The 11,000-nt window shown below is 49.1% G+C and overlaps 1 protein-coding gene across 1 annotated transcript; it reads left to right on the plus strand.

The window, feature by feature from the left end:
* The first annotated feature begins 259 nt into the window (after nt 1-259).
* Nucleotides 260-10,193, plus strand: PDP2 (pyruvate dehydrogenase phosphatase catalytic subunit 2). Its single transcript, XM_083164080.1, has 2 exons — nt 260-487; nt 8,248-10,193. The coding sequence occupies exon 2, from the start codon at nt 8,313-8,315 to the stop codon at nt 9,915-9,917; it is 1,605 nt and encodes a 534-aa protein (XP_083020206.1). The 5' UTR covers nt 260-487; nt 8,248-8,312; the 3' UTR covers nt 9,918-10,193.
* Nucleotides 10,194-11,000: the final 807 nt, after the last annotated feature.

Consider the following 11,000-nt stretch of genomic DNA (forward strand, 5'->3'; position numbering starts at 1 on the left):
AGGAAGGAGTCAGGGGAGGAGTCAGAGTCTGTCAGTGAAGACTAAGGGCTATTTCACACAGTACGGTTCCTGCCGCACGGTAAAATCCCGTACGGTCAGGGAGCCGCGCCGCACTCAGAATTTTATAATGGCAGGGATGGCCACAGCCCGGCAGCCGTCCCTTCCAGTGGGGGGATCCGGCTGCAGCCGTGCGGCCGGGCCGTGGCCGTCCCGTGTGAATGGACACAATAGTGTCCATTCACAACTGCTGAGTGCGGCACGGCTCCCTGGCCGTACGGGATTTCACCGTGCGGCAGGAACCGTACTGTGTGAAACAGCCCATAGGGAAGGGGTTAGGGGAGGGTCAAAGGCTGTCAGGGAGGGACGTCTTTTTCCGGGCATGAGGGGTTTGTCTGCCACTTCCAATCCAGTGCAGCAGAGCTCGAGTCACAACAAGCCTCGTGTGTGTGAGAGCAGCCGCCAGTCTCCATATTACCCCCCACAGCTGGTGAGTACTATTATATAGCTGTATATATATCAGGAGGAGCTGGGCATCTCCTGGATACTGGGCACCGGGCACAGGCTGGGGGTAACATAGTGGCAGCTGATACATTGCAAACCTGTGCCTGAGAGCTGTATAACCACTGACCCTGGCATTGCTAGTCCTGCACTTGAGTCTGGGTGTAAAGTTCCGCAGGATATCTCAGAGTTTACCTGATCGCTGGGCTACGAAGATTCGTAGCCCAGCGATCAGGTCTGATCAGGCCCTTAGAGCGTGAGCTGCACAGGGCAGGAACTGATGTGAGGGACTGAGATACTCTGCTGAACAACCCTTAATCTAAAACTCTACTCTTCCCCCTAGTCCCTAACCCCCTTGCTGGCAGAACCTAACCACCATCATCCTCTGCATGTTGGCATTTTCCTCACATCAGTTCAGATGTTGACCTCGTGAACACATTGACATTATGAGGATGTCTACATGGTGCCTGACAATTCTAATGTCAACATTGATTGTTGACCTTCTGGCTGGTTACCAAATTATGACTGTGCCGGGAAATCTACAGGGGTGCCAGGCAATGTCTACTGGGCAGACGGTCAATAGGTCGACACCAGGGTCAACCTGCTCTAGGTTAACAAAAGGTCCATATTGCACTAGTTTGACATTGATAAAAGGTCAACAGAAGCAAAAATTCAACAAGATAATGGTTAACATGTTTTTTTTTGGTGTCGGTGTCGACAACTTAGCACGTCGATATCGATACTCAATTAATGTAGCGCGTACCCTTGCTCCGCTCGCATACTTTGGGTCAGGTGTCTCGATCCACTACCCTTGGCCCACTTTACTGTTCCCGGTTCACGTGGATGGTAACACTTGAAAAAGTAAAAAATAAAATAAATAATGAAAAACATGTTGACATTTTCATGTGTCAACTATTTCTATCTAGACTGTTTCTCAATACTGATCTACTGCACGTCAACATCTTTGCGGACGTGGGGTAGAACACAGTATTTGTACATTAGCAGTAGGAGATGGATCCACCTTGATGTGGAATTCCCAGTATCAGTTCCGTTCAGTCTGTCTTGCTCTGATATAATTATAATGACCTATTTATTAGCACAGGGCTCAGAGCCAAGCAGATGTCATATACAGTAATGACTCACTGTATGGGTTAAACCTGACAGCATCTCTGGGACTTTTCTCGCCGCCACAGCCGGTTCCTTCCTCATCATGTGATGCGCGTTTGACAAACCCAGAGATGACTATGTAAATATAAACCTTCTGATCTCAGGAGGACAATAGTCAGTTTGTGCAACAGTGTATTCAGTGTTGCTACATCCGTGATTTCCTTGGCCCGCAGGGCTTATCAATAATGCAAAGTAGGCAACCTATGGGCTTCCAGCGGCTGTAGGACTACACATCCCAGCATGCCCTGCTACAGTTTTGCTGCTAGGGCATGCTACAACTGTAGAGGGGAATGCTGGGATGTGTAGTTCAGCAGCAGCTGGAATGCAACAGTCCTCCGAGGGAGAGAGCTGCTGTAAGAGGGAGGCCCAATCACCAGCTGTGCTATGTTGGTTGTGACTTGTGATTGGTCCTGGTGTTCTCTTCCACCTCCCAGTTTCAGTCACAGACTGGACATCAGCGATTGTGGGTGGATTAATGGTCATTCTGGCCATACACACGCAGATTTATCTTCAGATCTGGCTGGTTGGAACAAAAACATGGTTATGGATGAAAGCAAATGACAGTTGACCATTTGCTTGGAAATGCTGGAAAACTGACAAACTGTCACTCATCCGTAACCATGTTTTTGTTCCAACCAGCCAGATCTGAAGATCAATCTTACTAGTGTATGGGCACCTGCACCTTTCAAACCCTGGGCCGATTCTGGTTCATTCGTAATGAACTGAATTCAGCCCCTGCCCGATGGTTGGAGTTTACGCATTTATGGGGCAAGCCCCGACTGCGATGTGGCGCGGCGGGCTCGGGTGTTGCCCATGGGAATGCTCAGTGGGAGGTTGGAGGGGGAGGGCAGCTGCGTCACATGAAGTCAGTCCGGGCTGACCTTTCTTTACGAGCAGTGGAAAAATCCTTTGATTGTGACCGACCATCGAATGATTTTTCCACATGCGAGCGGATGTGTATGCGAATGCTTGCATGCTAGTGAGCGAATTCATGCGCCAGGGGTGCGGGCATTGGGCAGGGCGGTGGGCGGGGTTTACCTGTTCCGTAAGCAGCGAATATAAGCAGCTTAGCGAGCAGGACTGAATCAGACCAAAAGTTTCCTATTTTACATACATAATATAGTTTTATATGATTGGACAGAACGTGACGGCGGACTGATGCCTTGTTACATACACGTTGCACCTTATGATTCCTCCCCCCAGACGCTCTCCCATCGGTGCAGCTTAGCGAGCAGGACTGAATCAGACCAAAAGTTTCCTATTTTACATACATAATATAGTTTTATATGATTGGACAGAACGTGACGGCGGACTGATGCCTTGTTACATACACGTTGCACCTTATGATTCCTCCCCCCAGACGCTCTCCCATCGGTGCTTATTGTATTGCGTGGCATTTTAGCTCTGCAGAGACATCGCTGTGGCCACTAATAGCCAGGTAAATGTGTCTTTGTGCGCAATAGTCTGCGGCTTGTGTTGCTGGAGGTCTCCATGATTACAGCGCAGGTAAGTGGAATTACTGTCACTACGCTTCATGAGGAGAAAATGACTCCAGACTGACGCACATGTGATTGTGGTGGAACAAGTGTCACATTCTGCTGGTATGTTTCCATAGAATGTGTTACGTAAGGAGGAGGGTCTGCTGCCTCTATGTACAGACAGATAGGGAGGAGGAGAAGGAGGAGGAGGCTCCTGAACCCAGTCACCCATCACATTCCTCTGTGTTACTGCTCCCACTGCAGTGCAGACATTCACAGCCAGATAAGACCTAATCTATGTATCCACGTGGAAGAAACGTGTCCTGCAGTTGTTGTGTAACTGCATCACAGGTGGGGGCCCACAGGTACACACTGCATCACAGGTGGGGGCCCACAGGTACACACTGCATCACAGGTGGTGACCCACAGTACACACTGCATCCCAGGTGGGGGCCTGCAGGTACACACTGCATCCCAGGTGGGGGCCTGCAGGTACACACTGCATCACGGGTGGGGGCCTGCAGGTACACACTGCATCACGGGTGGGGGCCTGCAGGTACACACTGCATCACGGGTGGGGCCCTGCAGGTACACACTGCATCACGGGTGGGGCCCTGCAGGTACACACTGCATCACGGGTGGGGGCCTGCAGGTACACACTGCATCACAGGTATCCACTGCATCACAGGTGGTGACCCACAGTACACACTGCATCACAGGTGGGGGCCTGCAGGTACACACTGCATCACAGGTGGGGGCCTGCAGGTACACACTGCATCACAGGTGGGGACCTACAGGTACACACTGCATCACAGATGGGGGCCTACAGGTACGCACTGCATCACAGGTGGGGACCAGTGTTCCCTCTAAGCTGTGCGCGCACGCAACTCGACGAGCGTGCGCACAGATATTACAACAGAGCGCACAAAGCAGCAGTGGTCCCTTTTTGCAGTTGTGGACTCAATTAATGTGTGTTTCACCCATTAACTACATTGTGTGCTGTGTTTTGAATGTTTAATATCATTTTGAAGTAAAGTTAACACAAATGCTGAACGTCATTTTCCAGTTATATATAAGTGACGCACAAAAATAAAAATTTCCTTCCAAGTTGCACAGCCAAAATCTTTTGCCGCACACAGCCTTCGTAAAATTAGAGGGAACTAGTGTTCACACTAGGCTGTTTTAGCAGGGCAAATCGCGCCCTGCCCGTTTACCAGCGCCCTGCTGAAACAGTCTGCCAGCGTGCGTGAAAGTGAATGCAAGGGAGAGCTTGGTTGGAGGAAGGAAGGAAGCCCAGCACCCCCGTAGTTGGAGCATGCCCCCAACAATGACAGCGGCGGCCGGGCCCGCCCCTAACAATGACATTGGCGGGCCCAGGCCACGCACACATTTGGATGATGTGCCCGACCCCAAAGCACACATACTGCCCCGGCTCACCCGGTACATAAATGTGTCGGACCTCTGAGCCGGCGCGTGGACTCCCGTGTCGGAGTCCTCTGTAGGTCCGGAGTAGCGGCAGGTGTCCCGATCCGCGGATTGTTACCGCATTGTGCTGCTGCCAAAAAGATGGAAGCTGCCTCCCCTCCCCATCCCACAAGGGAGCAGAAGCTGCTGCTTCTCTCTGGCGACGGACCCCCCCATGGCTGGCAGCTCCCTCACTACTCCTCCGCGTTGAGCAAAGGAGACAGCTGCAGCACAGCTCTCCTCTGCTGCTCTGCTCTCCTGTCACCACAGCAGCAGTGATGGCAGCGGATGCTGGGCGGCCTGGCTGGACTGTGAACAAAATGTTTTAGGGGGCATTGTGAAAGGTGCACTACTAAATTTATAAGTAGTAAATTTGTTCAACAATGGCATAATGTGCAGTGGTCAGTACGGTGTGTGGTACATGCGGCTGGATGAGCTGGCAGACTCTCATCAGAGTTCAGCGGGGGCGCGATGCGGCTGGAAGAGCACTCACCTCCTCTGGGGCCAGATGTACTAAGCTTCAAAGGTGATAAAATGGAGAGTGATAAACAACCAACCAATCAGCTCCTGCCTGACAATTGTCAAACACAGTCTGTGACATGTCAGGCAGGAGCTGATTGGCTGTCTGTTTATCACTCTCCATTTTATCACTTTTGAACATCTGGCCCCTGATGAGAGCAGCTGTTCCAGCTGCATACCGGCCCCACCGTGCTGACACACCGCTCACCTCTACTAAGAATGGTGTGTCAGCTCTTCCAGGTGCCTCCTGCTGTCGCCACCCCCACTCCGCTGTACGTTGTATAGATATTGGGGAAGGGGGGCAAGAGGAATGCCTGTTCTGTGATCGGGGGGGGGGGGGGGGGGGGTGGTGAACACTAGGGAACATTGGTGGGGACCTGCAGGTACACACTGCATCACAGGTGGCGGCCTACAGGTGCACACTGCATCACAGGTGGTGAATTTGGTGTAAATGTTTACATTTGAGCATGTGTGTCCATGTTCGCTCGCCATGCTCCTTGCCAGTTGCCTCACTCCACTACTGCTACACTTAACACACTTTACCTTTCCCAATCGATTATCGGTACTTTTGTGCATGCGCGAACAGGTTCTGCGATGTTACAAGCAGGACGGCAGCAGACTAGCTGTGATTGACAGTTTGTGGGGAGGGAGCAGAGACGGCCTCCATTTCCCAAAACAAAGGTGTGTCATTAGTGACTCGTTGCCATTTGGGGGAGGGATGAGGCCAGGCATTTTTTTTCCTGTGATTTTTTTTTTTTGTCCAGTGCAGGTTGACTGATGCTGGTATTCCATCTACTTCTGTGAGGAAAGGTGATAGATGGAGGCCTAATACAGGTGTCCTGCACCATGCAAGATCGGAGCAATAGTACAAACAGGGTGCAGCTGCCATGGACCCTGGCCCGCCCCCATGCTTATGCTGTAAGCAGTGTGCTGCTGCAGCCACATCTACTGTTTTGGCCAGCTCAGGTTCTTTTCACAGATGCTTGAAGCTCATTACCTGCACTATGACCACACCCCCTTCCAGCATCAATGAGGAGAGACAAAGCTGTTGGGGCAGCAGTGGTGCCTCTGCAGCAACACACTGCTATGAATGGAGATGACTGTCCGTCCGACTCGGTACTGCATGGTTGGTCGGCCCATGGAAATTTTGCTATGGGGCTCATATACAGTAGGTCTAGCTAAGCCGCTGGCACCAGTCTGTATTACCTGTGTATGGTATCCAGACTGATCATAGAATGACTCTAGGTCGACAGTTATAAGGTCAACCACTATTGGTCAAAAGGTCGACATGGTCAAAAGGTGGAAATGCAATATTTGTACAATATTTTGAGCCGACATTTGCTTACAGGAGGTATTTCATGTAGTACCATCCACTAGGGCGTGGAGTGAGAATACAATAGTGTGCCCAAAGCATGGCGAGTGCAGCGAGGTACACTTAGACAGTGTCCATGTCGAGCTATGTTGACAGACACCCTAAACACATTTTAATATCATGTCGACCTTGTGACTGTGGCCATTAGTGGTCAACCATATGATTGTAGACATAGACACTGTATATGTTTTATACCATAACCCCTGTGTACTGTAGCATTTTCTGTGAACACCAGCCCCCACATCTACTGGGATATACTAGACGTGTATTCCAGACTTGCAAAGCATTGTGCACCACACCTAGCTCTGCAAGCTGCACAAGCTTTTCTCTGAGTGCTTTCTATGCCTGTATTCCTCTGTGCAAAATGCGTGGAACTCTCCCCCTGATATATTCCTGCAGTAATACATGTCCACTACCCTGGCTATATGCCAGTGCTGTCCCAGGGGCCGTATAAAGCTAGTGTTGTTCAGGGGAAGCATTTGGCAAATAGTTTGTTCTATCCGGCTAAAGTGGTATTATTGGGTGAAATGCGTTGGTGACTCTCATCCTGGCTCTGTGTAGTCCCCTGTGTATAGTATGTTTACCAGTCTCATAGTTGATGGCGGAACAGTTGCAGTTCTGCATAGGCTGGATGGATTGTCTGTATGTACAAGCATCAGAGAGCCTCACTACACGTACCTGGTCTGGTGCCAGAGACTTGGCTCAAAGACAAGCCTGCTCCAGTTCTGTAAGTGAATACCCGCTACACATAGTGGAAAACATTTCCCAAGGAGTTGATCTTTTTTGGTTAATAACACAGGCGATATTCATCCATAAATTCTGTAATGTCCAGGTTCTCATCCATCACTAGGAACAGACTATACTGGAGGTAATGTCTATGCTTTGGTGCTTCTAGAACACTCTGGTCTATACATCAGCACTGAAATACAGACCAGAGTGTACTATAAGGATTGAGGAACTACATGGGTTTTGGAAGGGTGCAGGATGAACACTATAATCTTTATCCCTCTATATGATTATGAGTTTCTGAAACTTGACTCCTGTCGCAGAGAACTGTAGTGTAGTGTTTGAAGAATGTTACATCTAATAATACAGCCCCAGTAAAAGCCTAATTGCCATATACAGTTATTACCACACATAATCGTATTGTAAAGCAGAGCCGCACCCTGGGTCTTATATGTGAGATGGGTGTTTTTTTACTGAGGGTCATGTGGTCAGATTGTCATGTGCCATTTCCAACCAATGTGCTGAATGCTGTTTTTCATAGCACATCGACTAAATTAGCTGGTTACCGCCCCCAGACGCCTACCTCCTGTCAATCACCTTGCAAACGGCCAGCGAATAGAAAGAGTTGGAGTATTTAATCACAGGACAGCCTTGCACATGCGTATTGCGAAGCGTACGTATGCGCGATGTATCGATAATCGTCCACCATGCGAATTCGCGGCTGTGTGATCAGGTCTCCGTGGAGGTGATTCTGTTTGACTTGGTAAGCTGCACAGTGGTATCCCGCTACATGCGACTATGCAAGTCGCCTAAACCATTTGCCCTGGGACCCTGCACATGTGCATAAATTATGCGCATGCGCGGTCAAAACACATCGGTCCCTCGTGCGAATGCGCAAGGGGTTCATCAAGACAGGTTCTTGGGTGGGTCTGTACAGTATATGTGTACATATATATGAATATAGGAATGGTCACTATCCTGTCAATTACAATTAACGCATTCTTTTTTCTTTCTTTCATAAAGGGATTTACAAGTTCACATTGATTCTAAAGGCTAAAACCAAACCATTGTCTGGTGCCCAGCTTAGGATGTCCAAAACCTTTTCTGGCTGGATTGTGAACAGTGCGAAACACAGCTTTACCCTGGTCTGCAGCGGCAGACGCCCGTATTCCCAATGTCTTGTGAGGGCGCATCCAACAAGATGGAGAAGGACACGCTCAGGTAGGGCAGTCACACAGTCACGCTTGTGCTACCCGATCCATCAGACCATCTTATCTAAGGATAGATCATACAGGCATGCGGCGGAGGATGTCCAATTCCAGATGTCGCCAGAGCACATTAATTACATTCTCCGAGCCAACGAGCAGTCGTACAAGGTCCCGGACTTCGATGGCAAAAACCAGAGCACCGTCCTTAAGTTCGAAAGCAATATCCTGGCCTCTAACACACCTTGTGAGGACCGGAGGAGCGCAGCGACGTGTCTGCAGACCAAGGGCATCATGTTTGGCGTCTTTGATGGCCACGCCGGCGCGGCGTGTTCTCAGTCCGTCAGCGAGCGCCTGTTTTATTACATTGCCGTCTCCCTGATGTCTCAGGAAACTTTGGAGGAGATTGAGTTTGCCAGGGAGCACATGAAGCCTGTTCTGCCAATCCTTCAGTGGCACAAACACAAGAACGATTACATGTACCGAGAGATCGCATCACTCTATGTGGACCATCTGCGCGTCTACTGGCAACAGCTAATCGACCTGAATAACGAATCTGGAATGAGTGTGTCTGATGCAATGACTTACGCATTTCAGAGGCTAGATTCTGATATCTCTCTGGAAGCCCAGGTCCCCACGGAGAACGAGTTTGTCCGCAACCTCGCCTTGCAAATTGCGTTTTCTGGGACAACCGCCTGCGTCTCGCACATAGACGGTGTCCACTTGCACGTTGCCAATACTGGGGACTGCCGTGCCATCTTGGGTGTCCAGGATGACAACAGAATGTGGTCCTCTGTCCCCCTTACCTCGGACCACAACGCGTTTAATAACTCCGAGCTGCAGAGAGTACGAGCGGAGCACCCGGTTACTGAGGAGGAAACTGTTGTGACCGATCAGAGATTGCTGGGAATTCTAATGCCGTTTCGGGCATTTGGCGATGTTCGGTTTAAGTGGAGTGCGGAGTTGCAGAGGAACATTCTGCAAAATGTTAGCGCTAAAGAACCTGTAAATATATATCAGTATTATCCGGCTAACTTCCACACCCCGCCGTATCTGACGGCGGCACCGGAGGTCACTTACCGTAAACTAAAACCTCAAGATAAGTTCTTGGTTATAGCGTCTGACGGACTTTGGGACATGCTTGAGAACCAGGAAGTGGTGAGGCTTGTGGCGGAACATCTGTCGGAGGTTGGTCTACAGGAACCTCAAGTTTCCATAGGGAAACGCAGCTTGGGATACATGCAAAACCTACTTCTTAAGCGACGAACGAGGAGGTTTAGCTTGCAGGACCAGAACATTGCCACACACCTGATCCGAAATGCTATCGGGAGCAATGAAGATGGCGAGATTGAGCAGGAGAAACTGTCCGCTATGTTGACTTTGCCGGATGATGTATCAAGGATGTACAGAGATGACATTACGGTTTCTGTTATCTTCTTTAACTCAAGTGTTATCGAGGATCATTACAGAGAAAACGAGCTGGAATGAAGACGCCCACATTTGTGTGTTATCTTGTTAAACAAGATATTTTAGGGTTTTTTGTTTAAAAAATTTTTTGTTTCACAAAAAAAGTCAGAGTACGACCTAGATGTTGCTGTATGCCATTTGTATAATTTCTTAATTCTTATATAGAATTTACCAGGCCGTGTAGAGTTTATATGTTTTATATCTGGTAAGACTACAGTGTGTACTTTGCCGAGTGGAGACGATCATTGAAATGTGAGCTCGCGATAACACAATTTATTTAATAAAATGTATATTGTACAGATTTGTTACAAAGCAACACATACAGACTTTTGTCTCTATTACAACTTGACCTATTGTAATTGTGATATCCATGTCTTTCTTAAGGTGTGTACAGACGGCACGATATGGCGGCCGGAGGCCATGCTGCAGATCGAAGCAGAAATAGACTTGGCACAATATTTCTGCTTTGGATCCTGATGCCGCGCATGTGGCTAACTCTGTGCAATTCTGACTAACTTTCTAACTATAGAACTAACTGTAGTCAAAATCAAATAGAAAATTAGTCAGAATAGCACCGTGTGCATACAGCACTACAGCGTTCAATGGGATCCAGCTTCGTTAGCAAAAAAGCGCACAAAATGGGCAAGACCATACTGCACTACAAGGGGGGGGGGGGCTGATGTAACCAGTGCATTGGGGATATATAAGATATTCCAGCTGTCGGTCAAAAAACCAACCTCAGTTTTCCTATATGGAGTAACCTAATCCTCTTCTTCAACCCTGACCATATCCCTCCCTGCTAGTGACTAACCCCTATAGCAGTGATGCTAACCTTGACACTCCAGCTGTGGTTGAACTACACAGCTCAGAATCAGTTTTAGCATGGCCAAATGGCAAAACTATAGCAGGGCATGCTGGAATGTGTAGTTCCCAACATCTGGAGTGTCAAGCTTACCAACCACTGCCCTATAGCTTGCTGCCTAAACCCAACACCCCCCCCCCCTTTTTTTTTTTTTTAAAGTTCCTGAACCTCCCCTCGCCCCAGCATACTTCCGTTTGAGATGGGGGCTGTCAGTATTCCGGCTTCGGCAACCTGATGTCTTT

Source organism: Crinia signifera, chromosome 11 (genome assembly GCF_055691185.1).
Source record: "Crinia signifera chromosome 11, ASM5569118v1, whole genome shotgun sequence".
Taxonomy (NCBI): domain Eukaryota; kingdom Metazoa; phylum Chordata; class Amphibia; order Anura; family Myobatrachidae; genus Crinia; species Crinia signifera.